The sequence below is a fragment of the Acanthochromis polyacanthus genome, chromosome 11 (genome assembly GCF_021347895.1).
Source record: "Acanthochromis polyacanthus isolate Apoly-LR-REF ecotype Palm Island chromosome 11, KAUST_Apoly_ChrSc, whole genome shotgun sequence".
NCBI classification, from domain to species: Eukaryota; Metazoa; Chordata; class Actinopteri; family Pomacentridae; genus Acanthochromis; species Acanthochromis polyacanthus.
The window spans coordinates 18304932-18330330 of record NC_067123.1 but is presented as its reverse complement, the minus strand read 5'-3'; the positions used below and the strand labels follow the sequence as shown (position 1 = coordinate 18330330).

Below are 25399 nucleotides of genomic sequence, written 5' to 3'. Positions count from 1 at the left end.
GCTATTTAAATTTGCCGTAATGAACAATACAATAATAATACGTTAGAGACTTTATCCCTCTATATTTTGCTTCGGTAACTTTGTTTTTTATGGAAAGTTTATTAACGTTTCAAAAAGTAGACATGTTTCTTCCAAATTATTTACTTTTTTTTCATTGGAGATGACATTATTCAGAAATACAGTCCAGACATTGTTAATGTGGTAAATAACTATTCCAGCTGGAAACAGGTGATTTTTAGTGGAATATCTACATAGGGGTACAGAAGAACATTTCCAGCAACCATCACTCCTGTGTTCTAATGCTACATTGTGTTAACTAATGGTGTTGAAAGGCTAATTGATGATTAGAAAAGCCTTGTGCAATAATGTTAGCACATGAATAAAGTGTGAGTTTTCATGGAAAACGTGAAATTGCCTGGGTGACCCCAAACTTTTGAACAGTAGTGTATGTTTTTTTAAACCGATGTGAAGTTGCATTGTTGTGTTATGAGACTTTAGTTTCACAAAAGTAAACTATATTTACACTGTGGTGCCTCTCTGTGTAGGCTATTTAACCAATAATTCCACCCAAGTTACTGCAATTACATGTCAAGTTGTTTTCAAATGTGATATCAGAGAAATCCCAAGTGGACTCCAGCATATAAATCTGTTACATATGAAGGGCCTTCAAACCATGACCACCAGCAGTATGAGAAAATACCACGTCACAAGTGATAACAAGAAAAGCGACAGAGAAGTCCCGATAAGGTGGATTTGTAGTAGGATCACAATCATGTGATCGTCAGCAGGCAGCTGATGTAGTGTTCACTTGTTGTCATAGTTACACTGACGCCACACAATGATACAGACATTTTTAACAGATCTGTGGATCTAGACTATACGCCGCATCATTGTCAAAATCTAATCACTTGGTCTTTGTGTCATTTCTGATCTTCCCTGAAAATGTCATCCAAATCCTTTTGTCCGTGTTTCAGTCATGAAACAGAGAGACAGACAGACAAACAAATGGAAGGACAAACGTACGCCGATCGTCACATAACTCTTCCGCATTCTATGTTGGAGTAAATATATCAAATATTTAAAATGCCATACTATGCAATACAATTTAAAAATTGTATACTTCCCTTTACGATCAGTGTGAATGATTCAAAATCGTGATTTTTAAAATGGCAATGCTTAGAACAGACTATTTCAGCATTGTGTAGGCAAAGATAATAAGGGTCATGACCTTTATTGACAAGAGGGGAAGAATTGTTCCTTCCATCAGATTATGATTATTATTATTTGATGACTGCTACCCAGTCAGGCCAAACAAACATTGTAATAACCAGCTCTGCACGAAACTCTGCTGTCAATCACGGTGCCGAAGTGAGGGTAAACACCTCTATACACACCAAACAAAATAAAACATGCTGCTCCGCGGGAAGGGGGATGGCACAGAATAGTGGTGCAGAAAGGGGGATGGTCCACAATCTGTTCACGTGCGTGCGTGTCATTTATCACAGTGTGGTGACAAACTATGTCTGGAGAGGGGGTTGTGGTCCTCACAGAGGCCAGCGAGCCACGAGATGTGATTTAAGAAGACAGCGACTTGGCAAGTGCACCCCACACCCACCCAGGGCAATCAATTACCACTGCACTCCAAGGAAATTACCGCGAGCATGAGCAGATACATCCAAATGATGCATCAGACAAGAGGCCATGAAAATATATGGCCTTTTAATACCCACAAAAGGGACAGAGGGAACCCATCCAGTGCAGTGCCTCTCATCATAATGCAGTTTCTGTGATTACTTTTGCTTACTTCCATGAGAAAACTATCTGTCTTCGCTCCCCGATATTTTGATAAATTTGCTTTACTTAATTTTTGCGATGGCTTCTTCATAAGTGATATGAAGGTTCAGGACAGTAAAATTTTTTCTCACATATTGCCATCATTATGAGTGACATAAAAACAATCCAGGCTGGTTTAAGCAACAGATCAGTGTTCCTGTTACATATCAGAGGTCGATATCAATGTTAGAAATCCATTGTGAGCAGTATGTAAAAGCATATTCATTCATAATTAGCTTGATTTTGTTTTCAGAAAAATAGTTTGCAGGTCAAATTTGTAAATGCTATATAAATCCTACACCTGTTATTTATACAGATCTTTTATAATGAAGACATTTTAATTTGAAAATCTAAATTCATGTGGGCATAAATCTCTTTCTCCTTGGAACCAGATTTGTGATTTTTACTTGTCATGTTCTTGTCAGGTTTGCTCATCATAAACAGGAACTTTGTGGAATTGTCAACTTAAATTTTTGATACAAACTCCAAATCATAAAAACCCTGTACAGACTACAATGTCTGTACAGGGTTTTGAGTCTGAGTCTGAAGGTTTATCTGACACTAGTACACTGTTTTTTGCTGGAAGACCCTGTGTTTTTTTTTTTTTTTTTTGCAAGCTCGCTTTGTATTTGTAGCCTTAAAGCTGTGGCCTTGAAATCAATGAGGCTGCTGTGTTTCCTGATGCAGTGCTGCTCTGTGTTCGAACACAGCTGTGCGTCCTGTATCTTTGAACAGACTTTGCCTGGAATAATGAATTAAAATATTAAACAAACAGCTATGTTTATTTTGCAATTTTACAATCCTTCTATGTCAAACACACCCTTTGACATTTTCCTAATAGACTGTGTGTCCTTCTGTTCTTTACACAACTGATGGAAAATCATGTTTAAAACCTACAAATGTTTTGCACTTCAGTTGCACAAATTAATTACTTAAAGCTGCACAAATTTTTTTTTGGAGATGAACAAGCTGAACATGGAGTCACATGTATACATAAACTGTATTATAGAACAGATATGTCAAACATGTTGATAAAAAAGTTGCTTTAAGTAGTATAAATAAAGTGTAATGAAATGGTCAAGACCTTAAAGCAGCATGAATTTGTTGACTTCAGCTAGTTAAAAGTTTGTCTGCTGTTTGGTGCTGAAAACAGTCAATGGTTACGCGCAAAACTAAACCCAAACCAGCTGAAACAAGAGAAAACAACCCTCAGGTCATACTTCTCAGTGGGCTCATCAATACAAGCAACCATTTTCAAGTTACATTTAGTCGACTGTGGCATTGTGAATATAAAAATATTGATTAGCACAGCTTTAAAATTATTTTACACAACTAACACATACGTTCATTAATATATTATGTCCTCTCATAAAAGGTAATCCTTTAATATCACGGAATAAAGTCCAACACTCATATTACCACAGAAATGTGTTTACCTGCTGCGTGGCTCCGTCCATTCTGAATTTAGAGTATTTACAGTGAAACTGGTGGACCAAGCACAGGGCACCAGAACTAACTGTATTCAAAGAATGATATCTGAAGAGCTGTCTATGTTGTGAAAAGATGGGAGCACAAGCCATCTGATTTCTATCCAGAACTGAAAGCTGAAAGATGTGGGTGTTCTGCATTTACTAGGACCCAGCCGCTCTGTCCGGCTCTGAGGCAGCGCTGTGAATGAGCGAGTGTCGAGTGTTTCTGGAGTGCTCTCCAGAGTGTAAGACCAAGGGATGAAGGGTCATTGAGTGGAGTTCAGACACGCTGTTAAATACACTCTTCTAAGCGATGCCTACTGTGACACTCCCATCCCTCAGCTTTCCAGGGCACTCATCTCCCCCTCTTTTACTCAGTGAGCTATGTCCCACCCTCTGTCTTTTGTCCTGCTCCTGTTTTTTTTCTCCTTTTTTTACAGCTGCCTTTAGCCCTACCGGTGCAGCCTGAATATTTTGTTCTCTGCTCTGCTGCTTTAGCGGGATGCCTTGAGGCTCGGCGGCAGCAGACGTGGACGGGGGCCGTTTTGAGAGGCCGCTGGACAGCCATCTGCGTGCTGCCAAGCTCTGCACAGTGTCTCTGTGAACAAACAGATGCAGGAGTAAATAAACACCATCTATCTGGAGCTCACGTGGTGAAGCCCGTGGGCGGCTTGCCACAACACTTAACATGGCAGCTCCCTAACACTAACCAGGTGGGTGTCGAGGAACGATGATAATTCTTTGCTGCCTAGGGAGCACTGAGATTAGGCTAATGGTCCTGATGGGGAAAGAGGTGGAGGGAAGAACGAGGACCTGCATTGTGAAAATATGACCTTGGAGCAACAGGGGAATGACAGTGGCAACTTTGTGTCATTATGGTGTCACTGCTGGTTTAGAGGCCTTTTCCACCCTAATAATACAAACAAACAAAAAAAGAAATAACAGCAGAGCAGCTACTGGAAAATGCTGTATGCAGATTGGCATTATACCAAGATGAAATGATCAATTACAGTTTTAATTATGAGCATCCAGTATCAGTAAATATTACCTCCATCACAACATAACAAGACTATGAATCCATAGTTATGTTAGTGGCTCTGTGAGGCTGTACATGTGCACAGCACTGCTTTTATGGAATGCTACTGTCAGCAAGCTAATATTTGTCATGTCATGAACCAATATATTGGGCAAAATGAAAACTTTACCTCTGGTACAAGAAAGGTCAGAGGACTCTCCAGGTCCCTATACAAAGGGTACAAGGCTACCAGATCACACATGACTGCACCTCACACTCTATCATGTTGGTATATACACTACCATTCAAAAGTTTGGAGTCACCCAGACAACTTCATGTTTTCCATAAAACTCAGACTTTAATCATGTGCTAACATACGGTAATTACACAAGGGTTTTCTAACCATCAATTAGCCTTTCAACACCATTAGCTAAGACAATGTAGCATTAGAACACAGGAGTGATGGTTGCTATGTAGACATTCAGTTAAAAATCTCCTGTTTCCAGCTAGAACAGTCATTTACCCCATTAACAATGTCTAGACTATAATTCTGATTCATTTAAATTTATCTTCATTGATAAAACTGCTTTTCTCTAAAAAATAAGGACATTTCCAAGTGAGCCCAAACTTTTGAACGGTAGTGTACAAACGGTATTCCTCACGATTCAGAGCTCTGCCACCGTCACCCAACGATGCTGTTAAGAGGAAAGTATATCCTGCAAGCTAGGCAAGAAGGATCACAGCCCCTCCATGTTGCCTAGGCTGTTGACAGTTTCAGGAAATCCTCTGTGATCTATTGCTGTCCATCATCTTCTGTTGGGTTATGTAAAGTCCTCTTGGGATGAGCAGCTGGTCTGGTACAACTTCTGTAAGCTTGTGAGACTTCTGTCTGTTTGCTGGTCTTGTCTGCCAACACCCAGACTGGACCTTGTTGCAGTCACTTCAGATGCTCTGCCAGTGTGGTGCCACAGTGGGTGACTGATACCTGTCCATCTCCTTTGACCTCCTCTACTACCACTGCCGCCCAACACCTGCTATACACATATATGGCCATAGTTCACATGCATGTAAAAGCCAAGACTCTTTACTTGTACAACCCAAGCGGCAGCAAACATGGCGTGAGGCTAAAAACAATGCACAAACAGTGCCATACTCTGAATGGCCCATAGATGCTGGCTCTAAAAAATCCCTAGCTCCAAATAACTCCCATCCTTTGTATTACCATATGGTTGTTCTCCGCTAGTGTTCACCTTGGTGTGTGTCCAAATTATGAAAGATTATGAATACCTTGGACACCTTATTTGGAAAATCCTGGCTCAAAGCCTAAAAATATGGTGGTAAGCTGCAACTGTGGGGTTCAAAGTGATGAAGGCCAGAGATGCAGCCATCTTTATTAACAGCAAATGTTAAGAAAGATCTGTTAAAAAAAAAAAAAACCCTGAAGTTTTTGAACATGAAAAAATTATGCTTCAGAAACTGAAAATTGACATTGTAGAATTCCATTCCATTACCAGATATTTTGTTTTCGGAATGGACCTCTGTGAAACTTCCATATCATCACAAGAGTTATCTTGCTAGCTGTGGCAAATCACACAAAAAAACAAAACAGTGCTCCTCTTTTTCCCTATACACGTTCAACAAATCAATAATGGAGCAAATCTGTACTCATGATGTTATGAACTCATGATCACTTACCAGGAAAGCATACAAAGAGGCATCTTGTGTAATGACACATTCAATCACGTACCTACTGGTGCTACATACACCCACACATAGATGTACACAACTATGGAGACACACACACACACACACACATACATGCACACACCCAACATTGCTCCTTTTGTGCTCCCAGTAGCAGTTGAGTTATCTCCACAGGCACATGACAGCACGAGTCCTGTGTCCAAAAGCATAAATTCCATCCTCTGACTCAGACGAAGCTCTCAGTAACCTGCTTTCATTATGAACTATCACTACTAATACACATGTGGACAAAATTGTTGGTACCCCTCAGTTAAAGAAGGAAAAACCCACAATTCTCACTGAAATCACTTGAAACTCACAAAAGTAACAATAAATAAAAATTTATTGAAAATTAAATAATCAAAAACAGCCATTACTTTTGAATTGTTGATTAACATAATTATTTAAAAAAACAAACTAATGAAACAGGCCTGGACAAAAATGATGGTACCTCTATAAAAGATTGAAAACTATTTGACCAGAGTGACATGATTAACTCAGGTGTGTCATTTAATTGACATCACAGGTGTTTCCAAACTCATAATCAGTCAGTCTGCCTATTTAAAGGGAGACAAGTAGTCACCCTGCTGTTTGGTGAAAAGATGTGTACCACACTGAACATGGACAACAGAAAGCGAAGGAGAGAATTGTCCCAGGACATCCGAAAAAAAATGATAGACAAACATCTTAAAGGTAAAGGCTATAAGACCATCTCTAAACAGCTTGAAGTTCCTGTGACAACAGTGGCTCATATTATTCAGAAGTTCAAGACCCACGGGACAGTAGCCAACCTCCCTGGACGTGGCCGCAAGAGGAAAATTGATGACAAATTGAAGAGACGGATCGTTGGAATTGTATCCAAAGAGCCCAGAGCAACCTCCAAAGAAATTAAAGGTGAACTCCAAGGCCAAGGTACATCAGTGTCAGATCGCACCATTCGTCGTTGTTTGAGCCAAAGTGGACTTCATGGGAGACGACCAAGGAGGACACCACTGCTGAAAAAAACTCATAAAAAAGCCAGACTGGAATTTGCAAAAATGCATGTTGACAAGCCACAAAGCTTCTGGGAGAATGTCCTTTGGACAGATGAGACCAAACTGGAGCTTTTTGGTAAGGCACATCAACTCTATGTTCATAGACTCAAAAACCAAGCATACGAAGAAAAGAACACTGTCCCTACGGTGAAACATGGAGGAGGCTCAGTAATGTTTTGGGGCTGCTTTGCTGCATCTGGCACAGGGTGTCTTGAAAGTGTGCAAGGCACGATGAAATCTGAAGACTATCAAGGCATTCTGGAGAGAAATGTGCTGCCTCGTGTCAGAAAGCTTGGTCTCAGTCGCAGGTCATGGGTCTTTCAACAGGACAACGATCCAAAACACACAGCCAAAAACACCCAAGAATGGCTGAGAGAAAAGCGTTGGACTATTCTAAAGTGGCCTTCTATGAGCCCAGATCTGAATCCCATTGAACATATGTGGAAGGAGCTGAAACATGCCATTTGGAGAAGACACCCATCAAACCTGAGACAACTGGAGCTGTTTGCTCATGAGGAGTGGGCCAAAATACCTGTTGACAGCTGCAGAACGCTCATTGACAAATACAGAAATCGTTTAATTGCAGTGATTGCCTCAAAAGGTTGTGCAACAAAATATTAAGTTATGGGTACCATCATTTTTGTCCAGCCCTATTTCATTAGTTTGTTTTTTTAAATAATTATGTTAATCAACAATTCAAAAGTGATGGCTGATTTTGATGATTTAATTTTCAATAAATTTTATTTATTGTTACTTTTGTGAGTTTCAAGTGATTTCAGTGAGAATTGTGGGTTTTTCCTTCTTTAACTGAGGGGTACCAACAATTTTGTCCACGTGTGTAGAAGATTTTTAGAAAGCCTGGGGTGGTCATTTTGGACATGTAGTATTAATCTGGAGTTATGTGTCCAACAAGCTCTTCCTTTTAAGCTCTGTTTTGGTCTCACCAACTCTAGAGAGAAAAATATCATTCTCTTAAGGTCAAATGAAAATATTTATTAGTGCAGCTTTAAGACGGACCGTCAAGTGTTTTTAAGCTTTGCAATGCCATGGTTTCCAATCAGAAGTTACTTGTAAAACTGAAATTTATAGCCTAAGCATAGCTGGATTCCTACATTTACTGCAGCTGTTCCTTCTCAACTGTCCACTTTGGAAATACATAGTCACATTCATCTAAATTTGTGTACATATTTAACGTCACAAACAGTCATACACCAATATTTTTTTCCAGGCAGGTTGCTAAGTATTTGGATCTTCACCTTGACCATCACTTTTAGGGAATCTCTCTGGCAGTGTCATGTTTGGTTTCTAAAAAGATATGTGAAAGAAGTCGCTGCAGGGACTGTGGCTGCTATGGACCTTCTGCAGCAGACATTCAGTGCAGGAAGCTCGGGCACTACTACATCACCTCCATCCATGGATATCGGAAGGAGAATAGTCCCCCTTTTCATCAGCGGCCCTGTAGGGGGGTTTAGCCTGAGGATATCAAGACATCATCTTTTCCACGACTCCTCTGATGAGCTGTGAAACAAATATAACAGAAGGGAATAGCAGCATAGCAGCTCCCCCCCCCCGACCGAGACTAATGGACCATGAAGTGGACCTGAGCTATAAATGCTGATGCAATCAAAGGATGCCAATAACCTGTGAAATGCAAACTGTTCCTATGGATGACAATGGAGCAGAAGGAAAAGGAGGGCCTGGATTTCCTAAATACACATAGGGTCTGAAAACCCATTTTATTGTGGGTTAACTTTTTGTTTGCCCACTCATTTGCATCTCTTCATGGTTTTACCAATAAGGCCTTCAATTTGAGCAACCTTGTACGTCATTTATGTCGATACTAACCCACCGAAGTGTTTGAGAATATAGGATAGATATTTTTTGTCTCTAGTTAGATTTTAGGGGAGATCAAGGTTTGGAAAGAAATAGTTTGTTGTCATATGTGCAATAATGAACACAAGGTTAAACCTACATAATGGTCATTATTACTCTGCCAAGGAACGGCAGAGTTATGTGACATTTGGCGTACGTTTGTCCGTCTGTCTGTCTGTCTGTCTGTCTGTCTGTCTGTCTGTCTGTCTGTCTGTCAGCAACATTACTCAAAAGTGGATGAAATTTTTAGGGAAGGTCAGAAATGACACAAGGGACAATTGATTAAACTTTTACAGTGATGCAGCTTATAGTCTAGAGCCACGGATTGGCTAAAGATTTCTGTATCATTGTCAGATAGCGGCATGGTGTCACTGTAACTATGACTACAAGTGAACGCTACGTCAGCTGGCTGCTGATGATCACATGATTGCGATCCTACTACAAATCCACCGTTGTGGATATATTGGGCCTAATTCGGAAATGATACAAGGAACAATTGATTAAATTGTGGAGGTGTTTCCGAGTCTGTATGCAGCTGCCCGCTGCATATTTAGGTCACGTGACTCAGTATCCGTACATAACGTACATAAGCATAAGACACGCCTGTGCTCAGCAGAAGATCATTTTGTTTGCGGGGATGTCTGTACTAAATGGCTACATTCTATGATTTCTGCAACAATTTTTTTAAAGACCTCAGCCCTCGGAAATAATACAACGACTGAGCAGCTTTAGTACTGCGCTCTCTGAGTGCTTTTCTTGGTGAAAGAAGTATTGACTTTCAGTTTGAAAAATGCAACAAACAGTGTCCTCCTGTGATTTGTCCAATGTTTTGTTGACCTATCCATCAACACCGCCCTCCTCCATATTTCAGCATTACATTTAAGTTGTTTCATTTCTTCCTTTGCAACCATCATAATTACTACAGTCAGTAGAGAGCAATGTCACAATAAAGCATAACCATCGCTTGTAACAAACGGTCTACAGGGTCATTGTTTATGGGTAGAAAGCCTCGATTCCTCAGACGACACTGAGTGGATGTTAAATAAAACTCAGTGAATGATGCAACTTCATCTCGCTGGCTGAAATACTGGTCAGTATTTGGAACATGAGACTGAAAGAAGCATGCCTCAGATCAACTAAGTTACCGTGACAATCCATCCAGCGGTTGCCATCGCTCTCATGAGTGATCATCCTCTTATCATACTGATAACAATAAAGCTATTACTGTGATAATTCAGTGTTGCTGACCAGCTCAGATCTTATCTGAGATAAAATGCTGTCCACTCATATTAATTTTCACACCTTTTACTCTACAGTGTGCCATTTCCAAGGCCACATGGCTTTCCTGCATTTATTGTATATTTTGTCATGGAATATCCAGAATACTCTATATTTTGGAAAATGTAATGAAATGTTTGGTTTTACATTGGATTGTTTTTTGTTTTAATGAAAAAAAAATCATAGAATGTGTGGTTATTTATTTCTACTATTAGAAACAAACTAAAATTTAATAACAAAACAGCTAATAACAAATTTAGGTCACAGTCTAACTTAAAAAAATAGCACTTGGAATGTACTGTAACCGTTGTTTCATTGCTCTGAAAGGCTCCTGCTACATAATCATTTGCATATGCAGTTCATTTGCATTTAATACCCAATTCCCCCTCACAGTCTATTACTGGAAACATATTTTTTTTCAGTGTGAACTGTAAACAATGCTGAATACTGCTTTTCATACAACAGCAAATGTCCCTTCCAATGACTGTGGGCATACAATTTGGCTGAAAAAGGCCTTTTCTGCAGCACATTTTTCACTTGTTAAAGCAGAAAAAGTATGCATTGTACAAATAACATCAACAATGGTTCTGTTGTGTTCAGTTGTCCCAGTAAACAATGACAGTGTGACAGCATAAAGTAGAACAAAGATCCTAAAATTGAAGAGCTAAACAGTATTCAGTCATCATTCATTTGAATATTTACACCTGCAGTTTCCGTATTATTCAAGGTCAAACTAGCCAGGCCGGATCAGGGATTAGATTTCTGCCTGACTTCATCTCAATTTGCTATGACAACATGTGGACGAGGGTGATGAAATGCTCAGGAGATCACCGAGGCTTTTGGAACCACACTTCATGTTTGCACTGCATGATGGGAAATGCCTGGCTTTAGCTTGATCGAAGAGCTAATTGGTTTGGTGATGTATCAGGAACATGACATTAATCTAATATTATAGATCATACTGTAGTCTGCAAATAATCTATCAGTGCAAATCAATTATATACGAACATTAGGCTCCTGATTTAATTCTCAAAGTATTTAGTGACACAAACCCTTGAGGTAAATGGGGTGTGGGATGTGTGCAGATGGTTAAGCCCTGACAGCCTGTATCTTGCAAATCAATAATGAAAGCTACTGTAGTGAATTTATTTCCTCCAACAGTGTAGCTGACTGTTTTTGCTTTACATTCATCGGTGTAGTTTGAGAAGGACAGGTGCAGCGCTGAAGTCAGTCCAGCTGCTTTGGCTGTGAGGTGATCAAAGATGGAATGATAAACACAGACTACGGCATTTTACTAAAGCTATTCTTTCATAATTAAGACAACTGGAGTCTGTGTAAAAGCTGAATAGGCTGGCCTGATAACATTTTATTAAAGTGCAATCAGATATAACCGGATGTGAGTGCTGCTGTGACCTGCTGTACAGACTGAGACATTCTTGCTTTCCAGGTGGGTTTGTCTCGAACAAGCCCACTGTTTTCTGTGACAAAGGATCATTCTTAACAGAGACGATCCCTTAGGACAGCCCCGCAGGTGTTTTCACTTGTACCTGGTCAGAAACATTCTCAGGACTGTCCTTCACTCCTCTGTCTCTTCTCTTCCACCTGGTAGCTCCAACCAACTCCAGCCTAAGCAGAATTTAATGCAGTCTTAAGTAAAAACACCTGCAGGGAAGTACAGGACCATTCAAAAGGAGCCATTCAAACTGAATGCTGCATTCATTCAGTGTTGGCAAAAACCTATTGTGGGAGCATTATTTAAGGTGTTTAGGTGCGTGCGATGGCATCACCCAATTAGGGGAGAGCCAAACTAATAAGCAGACTCATAGTCAACAGTTGTGCAAGACTGCAGGCTGCCTCCACACTGAGTGTCTTTCTCAAACTACCCCCTCCACCCCCTCGCTCCCTTCTCCCTTCCACTTTGTCTGTGAGCTTGCATGGAGGATCTGCCACATTAAGTGCCAACCTAAACCAACTAATGGGGAGTTTGAGGTAGTTATAAACTCTCTGACTGTGCATATGCATCCATATTAGCTTACTGACAAAGTGGAACACTGGACGTAATAGACATTTAATGAAGCAGACGTCATCATTTTGAAGGCTACACTGTATTTATTTAAAATATAACAGTGTGTTGTGTAGCCTATGGCAGACGTGGTCATTTGACTGTATGGTGTTGACAGACGTTCATCCTGAAGCTTACCTCTGTATTTAGACTCTAAATGTGAAGGCGTTTTATTCAGCTAGTTACAATCCATGACTGAGTATGGAGTCCAGTTTGAGAAATGTCTTTTGTCAGACTGATAGTTGCTCATTTGTGGCTCTGGTTTTTTACATCTGTGTTCTTTTATCAATGTGCTAGGGGGCACAAGCATTCTGAAGTGTTATACTTTCCTTATCCTCATGACAGAGTGGGTCGGTCATGACTTTTACTGTTACAGTGCTCTCTTTGTCTACAGCGCATAGCACTGGTTGCTGTTTATTTTCGTGTTTGTTCTAGTGTAGTAAATGTTAGTTGAATTTATCCATGTACAATATATTGTTTAAGCGACACCACTGTTATATGTGCATGATCAACAAGCACACTGCAGTAACTGTTTTAATACACTCATCTATGACAGAAATAGATCTAATAGAACATCATGAACTCAGATTTAAGGGTTCTGGATTTACAAGATATGGAGATGGCTGACATGCTGGATCCACATGTACACAGCAAATGAGTAAGGAACAGGACAGAAACATGAAAGAAAGGGTCTGGTTTCAAAAAGAATGATGGTGACCAAAACAGGTGCTCTGCTTGCAGTGTCTTGCATTTGTCCCAACACAACTGGTTTGTTCAACGACTGTATGAAGAGTACAAAGCCTGATCTGAACAGCACCCAAAGCACCATTTGACCAAGGATCCAAATGGCAATTTAGAGCTTATCAACATAATTTTTAATTTTGATGCAGGGGGACTACCCTACAAAGACACCTCAATTGTTGTAGAATGATTGATTCTTTCAGAAAAGGAATTACTGACATCATCTGATTCCTAATTTTCATACCATAACTACTGAAAACCAAATATTGATATGTCAGTTTTTACCAATATTGTTCTGGTCTGGTTGTACTTATCTTTTTATTACATGTATTTGTCGCATATCTTTTAGCATTTATTCTAGTCTTGACTAGGAGTCCTGATTCAGTTTCTTTCTTTGTTTTTTTTAAAGTATTGTAGCTCAATGTGATCAGTGTGATGGGTATGGTCAACGTGCATGGAGTTCAAATTAGTACATTTTGAAAGTGGTGCACATTTTGTGACAGTACTGAAGAAATGACATTGGGTATTGAAGAAATATGCAGCTATGTAGCAAAATAACATGTCTACCAGACATCACCAAGACGGCAGCAGTGATTTCTTAGATTTTTGGCTTCACTTCTGTATTTACGGCAAATTATGCGATCAGACACAAAGCACTGTCAATCTGTCAAGCCAAACTAGTGCTCTTTTTGCATCTCTAACAATATATTTTCATTGACTCTGTATGCAGTTGCACCATTTTATCTAAGCGTGTTCTAAATATCACACTCTTGGAGCTAAGATATAATATCAGTTATTTTCTCTATGTGACTTGAACACTGTTAGAACAGTAACAGCTTAAACCAGCTTTTACTTTCATATTTGTCCTTTCTTGAATGTTAAAACTGTCTGAAAATTCTTTAAAAAATATATTTTGTCATTTTCTTGACCGATACACTGGGGAGCAGTGGATAGTAAAACTTTCCTTTCAAACCCATGACAATATTTGATGTAATCCCACACCAGCACACTGTGAACTGCTTGTGAAACTCACACTCTTTGGACATCCCCACTCCGAAGCACTTCTGCAGGCGGCAGTACTGACAGCGGTTCCTCGTCACCTTGTTGATAATGCAGTTCTTGTCCCGATGACACGTGTACACCATATTCTTCTGGATGCTTCGACGGAAAAAACCCTGAGGAAACAGACAGAGGGGGAGGTGTGTCATGAAAAGGAAGCTCTCACCATGTTAACCTCATTTTGCTTCTAATCTTCTATAGCTGCCTATTTTCTAAAACATCCACAAAGCTCCATTAAAATTCTCCTGCCACTGGATATCATAATGTCACGACAGTCTGTATAACAATGTGCTGGATGTTTTGTCTTTTCATTGCCATTAGGGCTGAGAGAAAAGAGAGTTGGTGTGTCCCTGCTGGGAGTTCTGTGGAGCTTCAAATGCTGGATTTAAGCTCGGAAACAGAATGCTAGTGGGAACAGAGTGAGGAACCTCAGGGTATCAAACAGTGAGGCTGCTGGTGCGGTATGGAAGCACAACGCAGGACTTTGGTTCAGCTGCGGGCGGGGAGCCTCATGTCTGAACTTGACAAGGTGACATTGAGCTTCTGTGGAAGACCAAAGCCATTTGTCTTTCAAATGAATGCTTTCATTGTAATTCAGTGGCACAGCAGTGAAGTAATGGATCTTAATTGGCTCATTCAGTGTGTTAGTGTTCAAAAAGATATAAGTACCTAAGTACCAAAAACACTTGTGAAAGAGCTTGTGTTGGTGGAGGGGATCATTACAGTTTGAGGCACTGTGCTTTGGGATTCATGTCAAGCTCAGGGGCTGTAGTCACAAAGAATCTGATTACCTCTAGGACTCTCCTAAATGGCACTAAAAGTTCTGAGCTAAGAGTCTCCTCTTAAGAAGTGCTCCAAAGAGCATCTTTTAGTAGGGAGCAAAGAGAACCCGGAAGCTAAAGAAATGCTGCTATGGATGACTCCATATTTGAGGAATGAACACTTCATAAATTATCTGAGTTAAGTTAGCACTTGGTCCACAGTGACTGGTTGACAAGTTACCAGTCAGTATGAGTTAAAGTGAGGGATAAATCTGAGCCACACAGAATGTATTAAACTGTAAGTGTGGTCTGAAGAGCAGTTTTGGTTTGATGAATAATTCTGTCAGACAGCTGAGAGATTGCAGTTTCATCAGAGCCGCAGATGCTATTTTTCCAGTGTCTATGTAGCAGAGCTAAAAGCATTTTCTCTTGTTCTTGGTTTGTTTAGTCTTGAGCTGCCTGAGTCCTTCTTAATGTGCTACCATCAAAATATCTCAAATGCAATGACAGGCATTACCTTTAGCACAGTACAATGAGCAGGATTTTGTGACTCTGGAGTCATCTAAACTGAGATGCACCACGGTTCAAACTAAACAATAATTTGCACTTACAGTCCTAACACGCCTCAAGTGAGAGACATGATGGAGTGTGTGTTGGTTCCTGACCAGTCATGGATTGAACAGTTTTATCACAGGTACTTTTAACGTATTTGTCTATATGCATTAAGAAAAAAATACTTGTTCTCCTCTAAATCTGGTTGCACTGTTTGCATCAATATCGATTTCATCAGTTTGAATTACGCAGACATTTACTTTTTCTCTCAGTGTCAGATACTCTCTGCAGGTCTGAAACTGCCACAGCCCTCTTAAGTTTCCACAGTTTTACCTGGACACAGACTACTATTTTGTTTGGACTTTAGAAATTAGCCATCTTGTTTTTTTAACCGGGTCCGACACAGACTACTTGAATAGTTGTTGCTAATGGTAACTCATGTTTTTCAGTTCTATATTCTTCTATTTGCTGCTCAAACACAGTTGTAAGTTGTCCACCACTGTGCTTGGTACAAAACCCAGTCTGTAACCAGCAGCTATAAGCTGAAAAAAATCGCAAACAGTTTAAGAAAGTTCACAGAAGCCTTATGTGTGTTCTTTTGTGTTTGATCTGAATTGCAGTGTGACTGTTTGCATAGCTGACCAAAGCGTACCAATTGTAGTATGCCTGCAATTAAATTTGTCTGTCTGAATTTCAAATTCATCTATCCATTATCTGAACACCGCTTAATCCTCTGTAGGGTGGCAGTGAGGCTGGAGTCTCTCCCAGCTGACTTAGGGTGAAGGCAGGGGACACCGTGGACAGGTCACCAGTCTATCACAGGGCTACACATAGAGACAAAGAAGCACACTCACATTCACACCTACGGACAATTTAGAATTACAAATAACCCTCAACAAGCACATGTTGTTGTTGTTGTCAAAGCCGGTGAACCCAGAGAGAACCCACGTATGCACAGGGAGAACATGCAAACTCCACACAGAAAGATCCCAGTCCCAGGCTGGGACGCGAACTGGGGATCTTCTTGCAATATATGGTTTGTAGGGCTGGCCCTGAGACGGAGACGGAGATGGCCTGAATATTCGGATCCATTCGTCTGGTCTCCCAGACCGGAGGAGACCCGCCTGAGTATTTGGATCCATTCCTCTGGTCTCCTGGTCGCAAATTTTGCATACTGCCTTCGTTTTGTCTTCAGTTAAACTGAAGAATTTTCAAACAGCGGAGGTGTTCGGCATCTTGTCTTGTGTTTATGCAACGAAGTGAAGCGTGGCGTCAGAGTCAGCCGCCACCTGGCCATTCGGGTGGTGGTAACAAACACGAAAGGCGCGATTTCGGAACGAGATTTGCTTACTAGCGTCCTGAGATTTGGATACAGACCACAACAAATAGTGATCGCCAAGTAATGTGGAGGTTTTCGTTCACTTCTCATCTCCAGTATGTTGTGGGACACTCATTGAGACTATCTGAGCTGATCAGTGTGGGGCAAAAAGCACGTTAGGGCGGACTTTGACGCGGGGAGGCCAGCTGCCCCATACTTTTCGCTAGCCGAGCTGCTAGCTGAGCTGCTAGCTGAGCTGCTAAACTGCCTGCCTGGCTAAATACTGGAGCTATGTCGAAAATTCATTTCTCCATCACTCACATGTATGAAATTACATATGGAAACACACCCCAGGTTGAAAAAAAACGAAGTTCCCTTTTAAGTAACTTTTGACTATGAATCATGCAAAGCATATTTGGTTCACTGTGCAGCAATAGATTTATGGATTTTTTTATTAAACGTGAAAATGCAAGCTTACCTTTTGCATTTCGTCACATTTTTTCTTCCATTTACACATAAAGCATATTTTGAGCTGCACTGCTTCAAAAGAACAAATGACAATGAGTCAAATACCAAATCTTTGGAGGTGAATTTCATTTAGACTTTCACTGGGTGAAATCATCAAAAAACGAAATTGATCGGTATCATTTCTGAAAGAGAACACGGTGTTACGAGCCAAAAACAATCAATTGTGTCTCAGCCTTCATGGCAACTGACCAGTTCGAGATCTCTTTCCATACAGTTAGTATTCATTTTCTTAACAGAGGCCTTCATCCTGGCTGAAACTGAGTGAGTTGGTCGACTATGCCAGTGAGATTTGATAGATGACCATGGAAAATGATGAGACTCAAATGTAAATTCAAAAACATTATTGTTGTAAGTCTACCTGACGACCTAGATGCTTGACGCTGACCAAAAGATGTTTCCAGCTTTCAAATATCTTTCATCTAGAATAATGCTTTCTACTCTCATACCATTAAAAACCTTATCAAAGCTAACAGAACGAGCTCCCATTCAAAAAACCCACATGTAGCTGTCAGACTTGTGTGAGGCCATAAATGACCCTTTAGAACCATCTTTTTCTAAAATCACATTTAGCTATCTGGCGTGACGCCGCACACACACTGGACTACTAGAAGAAAAGTGATAATGAAGACAATGTGTGTCCTCCTTGAAAGTCTCAGGACACAGAACCAAGGCCTGAACTTGACTTCCTTTTTGCCAGCAGTGACAGCAAGCAGAGGCGCATCTATTTGAAGCAGGAGTCTTCACTGATTTTTTTTTCCACTCTTGATATTAATTTGACGTTGGGGTCTTTCGCAATGATCGTCTATCATCCCGTCCTTTTGCACATGTTTGCAGGCGCTGCCTGAGGAGCTTTGGGGTGGGGGGGTTAAATTTCCATTTACCATAGCTGCCTGTGACAGATGGGACCTTGCCTTTTCATTAGTGAAGCAGGATGCATGATGGGTAACAGATTAGATCACAGGACTGAAACGGCTGACTCTGTAGCCCATCTCGCCTCGGCCTCAAGCATCCGTCAACTGCCGGGCCACCCCCTCGGTAGCATAGATACTAGCCAAAAGCAGCCAATCGTGAATGAGCCTTGATGGCACGTGACCAGTCCGAGGTCACCTCCCCTCAGTTGGTATTATTCATTTTCTTAATAGAGGCCTTTATCCTGGCTGATGTAAGCTGAGTGAGTTGGTCGACATTACTTGTGAGGTCTGATGGATGACAATGGAAGCGGCCTGCATCCCCATCAACTGCTATATAAGTGTGTTCAGGTTGGGTGCAGAACCCAAGGCTACTCAGGTACTTATGCCATTCAAAGCTGAGAGCATGCAGGTCACTTAGCCTTGGAAATCTATCTGTGTGTGTATTAAGTGCTGTACAGTGTGATGGGAGGTTATACTGGCAGCTAGGCTACTGCAGTTTGGGTGTTGTGCACTTACTACGGAATGTTTCCCCAAGACAGATTTGCATTTTGTGAGCTTCAGCTATAATGGGGAAGGCTTCATGACAGTTCAAGGCGTGGGCTATGATGCTCCTCATTTAAACTTCCTTATCCACATTCTGGATATATTGCATTTAACATACAGAATGAATCTGCAGTGTTTTCAGAGTAGTTTAGTTCAACTTAAATTTGCTGTGAGACATCATTAGGTGAAGCTTAATTAAATGCAGCTCCATGCTAGTATTACAGGCATGGAGTCAGGCTAGTCTTTAGGTTCTATGCTGTCCAGTCGTGCTCATAGTCAGTCCACTCCTCCCTATTAGCATGCCTTATAACTTAGGCAGGGAGCATTCATTCCTCCCGCTCTGTGCTTGAAAATCGGAGTACCTGCAGAAAACCCAAGCATGCACAGGGAGAACATGCAAACTCCATGCAGAAAGATCCCAGGAAGGCCAGGAAGTGAACTGACGATCTTGTAGCTGCAAGGAAAGTGCTAACCACCAAACCACTGTGCAGCCTGGACTTCCTTCAGTTAACTAACGATAGTCAAGCTTTAGTGCTTTTTATTATAGCCTAATATCCTTTAAACATTAATGTTTGAAATATTTTTCCTATTTTGTTTTCTTATTTTGCTTGCTGTATCTTTAGCCTCATGCATTTTCTGTAATTCTGAAGCATACTGGGACTGTCCTGTATGGTGCACATTACACACACTGACTAACTAACCTGAAGGTGATTACATCCTGCGACTGGGATAAGGGAGTTATTTCTTGGCACTGTCGCCTTAGGGCTTGCTCTGGGGGTTCAGGCCATTTGGGTTCTATAAAGCATCCTGAGACAGTGTGAATTGTAATTGGCACTATATAAATAAAATTAAATTGAATTGAACTGCTGCTGTGAGATCTACTGTTTACACAAGATCAAATTTTAGAAGGGTTTTTATTGTTAAAACTCAACTCTACTCAACTTATTGTTTAAACTCAAATAATTAATAATAATGGTCTCATTTAAGCAACAACACATGTAGGCATAAGCCTGAATGGAAAGCCAGTAGTGCTGTCTCAATTATGATGCTGATTTCATAAAAGAACATTCTGCAGTGACGTAAACAAAGCTTTTGGTTTGCTTTGAGGATTTTGTTTTGGTCCTCGGCCAAGAAAATCTCACTCTCTGCTTTTTTTTGCTAAGCAGTTTCACGAACTTTATGGAATCTTTTATCACACTGTGTCATTGTTGGTTAGTACAGACAAAGTACAGTTTAATGCACATAGTGAGAGAAAATAAGCAGCACAAGCACTGTTGGAGTACACTTTTGAATATACTTAAAAGTGTACTCCAACATTAAGAAGCCTCATACTTCAGTTACTGTTCCTGTAAAGATTTGCAGCCTCACACCACATATACAGTAGGAGCTTACACGATGACTAGTGGCAAATTTGTATGTACTCAGTATGTATTCAGATCATTACTTAAGTAAAAGTACCAATGCAGCAGTGTAAAAATAGTCCATTACAAGTGAAAGTCCTGCACGACAACTCTTACTTATGTTAAAGTGCATAACTGTTAGTGGCAAAATGTAGTGAAACTGTAAAAGTATAAAGTCAGAAATATTTGGATATTGACAGTTTCCAGCATTTCAGCTCTGTACACCACCACAATGGATTTGAAATGAAACAATCCAGATGCAATTTAAGTGCAGACATTCAGTATCAATTTAAGTGTATTTACATCCAAATCAGGTGAACTGTGTAGGGATTACAACACATTTTCTATGTGCCCTCCTTATTTTTAAGGGACCAAAAGTAATTGAACAGTTCGCTTCTCAGCTGTCCCATGGCCAGGTGTGTGTTATTCCCTCATTATTTCATTTACAAGGAGCAGATAAAAGGTCCAAAGTTCATTTCAAATGTAGTATTTGGGTTTGGAATCTGGTGAGGTCAACTCACTATGAACTCCAAAGAGCATCACTATCAGTGAAGCAAGCCATTATTAGGCTGAAAAATTGAAACAAACCCATGAGAGAGATAGCAAAAATATTTGGTGTGGCCAAATCAACTGTTTGGTACAATCTCAAAAAGAAAGAACGCACCAATGAGCTCAGTAATGCCAAAAGACCAGGAAGACCGCAGAAAACAAGTGTGGTGGATGACAGAAGAATCCTTTCCCTGGTCAAAAAAAAATTCTTCACAACAGTTCGCCACATCTGGAATACTCTCCAGGAGGTAAAAGTCAACAATTCAGAGAAGACTTCACCAGAGTGAATACAGACAGTTCACCACAAGGTGGAAACCATTGGTGAGCCTCAAAAACAGGAAGGCCAGATTAGAGTCAGACAAAAAAAAACAAAAAAACAAAAAAACAACTAAAAGTGCATGTGCTGTTCTGGAACAACGTCCTATGGAAAGATAAGACAAAGAAAAAATTTTACCAGAATGATGGGAATAGAAGAGTCTGGAGAAGGCAAGCAACTGCTCAATATCCAAAGCATACGACCTCATCAGTGAAGCATGGTGGTGGTAGCATCATGGCGTGGGCATGTAGGGCAGCCAGTGAAACTGGTTTTCTGATATTTATTGATGATGTGACTGCTGACAAAAGCAGCAGGATGAATTTTAAAGTGTTTCAGCCAATATAATCTGCTCATACTCAGCAAATGCTTCAGAACTCATTGGACAGTGCTGGAAGTGAAGACAGCAGCAGTAGAGGTCTGGCAGAGCGTCACCAGGGACCAAACCCAGCGTGTGGTGATCTCTATGGGTACCAGACTTCAGGCTGTAATTGCCTGCAAACAATTTGCAGCCAAATAATAATAGTGACACTTTGATTTATGATGTTAGTCTGTCCAATTACTTCTGGTCTCTTAAAAAGGTGGAGGGCCCATATAAAATGTGTTGGAACCTTTACACTCTTCAGCTGATTTCGATGTGAAAATAAAAGCTGAAAGTCTGCACTTAAAACACATCATGATTGTTTCATTTCAAATCAATTGTGGTGGTGTACAGAGAAAATTCTGTCACTGTAAAAATATTTATGGACTTGACTGCTAGTCCTGGTTTGGTCCCTGTGACTGGTTAGATCAATAATAGTGAAGCACCAGTGTGTCAGCACCATGTTACTGTTGGAGCTGCTCCAAGTGAAGCTAGTTTGAAGTACTTTATATGCAATATATATACAGGGAGCGCAGATAAATCTGAGTGTTTCTCGCATGATTAATAGCAGAGGAAAGAATAAAACAAAGTTCTGATCCACAAATCTGCTTTGGATTCAGGATTATTTCTTTAATCTCCAAGTTTTGGTAAGATAATGAATCAATGGAACATCTATTTAGGTAAGCTGGTAGAAAACATCATATCCAAATGCCTCTTTATTGTACAAACATGACTAGTTTGAAAATTGGAATCGTGTAAAAGGGAAGTGATGACTACATGTCCTGTTCAAAGACAGAGGCTAAAGGCTAAAGGCTAAAGGTATCTCAGGTACAAAGTTTGCAAAATCAGTTTATGATCAATGTAGGAAACATGAACATAAACAGTTCTGGTTTTGAATGTGTTAGTCCTTGTATTGTAAATATGAAAAGGTAAACGTAAGACGAAACTGTTATTTTGTTGAGGCACAACCTTATTTGACTGCTTAAAAGCTATTTGCTTATTGTGCTACCAAAACGACACCTTCCAAACCCAAGGTTTGACAGAAGACATGACACACATTACAGTGATCAGTAGCTTCCTCAACACACTAAACCCCCACAATGTAAAGCCTTTTTACTGTATAGGCTGTAATTGTATGTATAATGTGTGCGAAGAAGGGCTGTTGTGTACCTCCAGCGGCAGCAGTGAACAGATGCCGCCACTCAAAGCACTTCATCTCTACAAGCCTTCAGGGAAACACCATCAGTGTCTGCGATGACACTGAGACACACACAATCATCACGGAGATGCACAAACATAACATCTGCTCCTTTGCCTTGATTTTTCCCCCTCCTTTATCCTCTTTGTTTCCTTCGCCCACCAGTGTTTTCTCTTGTCTCCTTCCTGTGTCTTCCTCTTCTCTTTTCATTCCTTTCCGCCGCCACAGGACACGAGTGTTGACCCGAGACTGCAGACTGCTCTGATATTTGCCAGCTCGTGTCCTGCGGGTTTACTCATTTGAAGCTTATAAATGTGCAACCAAAGGACACCCTTGAGCTGAGTGTTGTACAAAGGTGTTTACCCAGGTCGCATGCAGCGGGGGGAGGAGGAGGAGGGCTGCTGCTGGGGCTAAATAAATGATAGGATCAGAGGTTTCAGCTGTGGGGACATGCTGAGAATGAATCACACCTCATACACAAGGATGCGGAGGAGGGCAGAGCTGCTAAACTCAGTTTACCCTCCTGCAGCATCTGTCTGCAGAATACAGAGCTCAAGAGTTGTTTCTTCAAGGTATGCTCGATATTCTTCTATATTTTCTCAGGCTGGGCTGCACAGTGGATAGGTGGTTTGTCTCACAGCTAGAAGATCTTAGGCCAGGGCACGAACAAGGGCTTGGAATCTATCTGTGTGGAATTTGCGACCCTGCAGAGGATTAAGAGGCGTTTAGAGAATGGATGGATGGATGGATGGATGGATGGATGGACAGACATTTTGAAGCTGCTAAACAGCTTTTGTTGCAATACTGAACTTTTCTGATCATGGTTCAGATCCAGTATGCTCCAATCAGCATTTTATTACAGGGTTAAAAACTTTCAACTCTTCTTTTGAGGTAAATAACCAAAGGAAATACAATATAAGAAAAGTGAAATTCATCTTAATTCTGTAAACCTCTCAAAGGAGTTTCTGTGCCTTCTTGTCTCCAGTTGCATTTTACTCACTGTGGTCTTTTCACTGCAATACAATATATAAAATATATTAATGGAAACACTGACTACAAGTAGAGAGAACTAAAAAAAATAGATATATATTGTGAGGACAATGTAGCTAAAATGTCCTTAATCAAAAAGAAAGAAAAAAGTTTAATGTCGTTAGTTTCTTTTATTTTCTAAAAAAAATGTTAAAAAGTTGAAATCAACATTTTTTTCCTGTCTCCATCACTGGACAATCCACTTTTTCTGGTGTGCAAACAGATCACGAAGAGGCAAAATCGATTGAGTAAAGTTGGCAAACAACTTCAAAAGCCACAAAAGTACCACTAATAGTTGCAAAATGACCAGAAAACACTGCATCGAGAAACCGCAGTCACTAAAAAAATTTACATAAATAGCTGCAAAATAACCATGAAAATAATGAAGTCACCACAAAAAGATGATTAAATTAAGCCATAGTTTTTCACCAAACAGCTATAGATAATCCTCTCTCCAAAGGTAATTGTGTTCGCGTTGACAACTGCAGGCCTCTTCATATCAGAGCTCTCTTTACTCTATTCTGTAGATAAGGTCATGTTGAGATGTAATGTCGGGGCATCAGGGGACACGGGCCCAGCCACCTGGGAGACGAGGCCACTTCCCCCTGGACTGATAAACTGCACCTTAACCGAGATCATTATCCAACATCTTGTTATCTTAATGGGCCAGGGATAGGGTGTCAGAGCGACGGCCCCGCCATCTTAGGCCTTCTCATTTACAGATTAAAAAACGAAAGTGCCGCCCATTAATTATTTAGCTACAATCCAACCCCTTGTCCACCTGGCCTCCTCCTCTTTCTCCCTCCCTCTTCTCTCTCTCTGTCTCTCACTGCTCCTGCCATCCACTGGCTGTCCGGGCTGCTCGGCCCGGCTCTTTGGACTGGGCCGTGGTGTTTTGTGTTGCCTGAGCATTCAGTACAGCCAAGGGGGGAGAGAGGATTAGCTTTCGCTCTTAATCGTGTCGACATCTTATCACTGCCGTGGAAAGTGGAGAGGACACTGGAGACCCTGGGGGGTTCCAGAAAAATGAGGAGAGGTAGAGAGTAGAGAGAGGGAGGTGTGTGTGTGTGTGTGTGTGTGTGTGTGTGTGGTGTGTGTGGTGTGTGTGGTGTGTTGTGTGTTGTGTGTTGTGTGTTGTGTGTGTGTGTGTGTGTGTGTGTGTGTGTGTGTGTGTGTGTGTGTGTGTGTGTGTGTGTGTGTGGAGGGTTGATATTTATCCAGTTTATCCAGACCAGGCTATTACTTACACCTGGAGTTCACTGGAAAGACATGACAGAGTTCAGGGAGGGGACTGGGCCGGCTGAACCAGTATGGGCAGAAACAGAAGTTGGAGAGAGAGAGGACAATGACGGAGGAGAGAAAAGTGTTTCCTTTTAAAAATGACAGACAAATTAAGTGTAAAATGAGAAAATAACAGTACAAAAAGTCAAATTGTTTTGGAAGGTTGCAATTAAGGCAGGAAATGCTAAAATGCTTCCATCTTATACGCGATTGTATTTCAAAAGTGAAACTTAATTAAGGGTAAGATTTGACACTTTAATGTAGGATCCATTATTTTATCTTCTTAATTTCAACATGTCGAAGCACAGGGGCCAAAGAACAAAAATTGAACAATTGTCCATTAACGTACAGTCTGAACCTTGTACAGATCGACCATCCCCACATCTTTTGCATAGTAGCAAAACATTTTACAATTCTTTGTGGGTTGTTTTGCGCATCTTTTCGGTTTTGTGCCTCTTTTGTTTGTTTTTCTACATCTCTCTGTAGCCATATTGTGTGTGTGTGTGTGTGTGTGTGTCTAGTCATTTGGATTCTCCTACTGGTCATTAC

The 25399-nt window shown here is 40.7% G+C and overlaps 1 protein-coding gene and 1 long non-coding RNA gene across 4 annotated transcripts in view; both read right to left on the bottom strand.

Moving 5' to 3' along the window:
* Positions 1–25399, bottom strand: part of LOC127536169 (uncharacterized) — a 358454-nt gene that overhangs the window by 84450 nt on the left and 248605 nt on the right. The window lies entirely within an intron of this gene.
* Positions 1–25399, bottom strand: part of LOC110949715 (retinoic acid receptor beta) — a 245840-nt gene that overhangs the window by 45107 nt on the left and 175334 nt on the right. For both annotated transcript variants that reach the window (XM_051955798.1, XM_022191896.2), the window contains one exon: positions 14081–14222. In XM_051955798.1, the coding sequence (XP_051811758.1) occupies positions 14081–14222 (142 nt within the window). The remainder of the gene's footprint in view (positions 1–14080; positions 14223–25399) is intronic.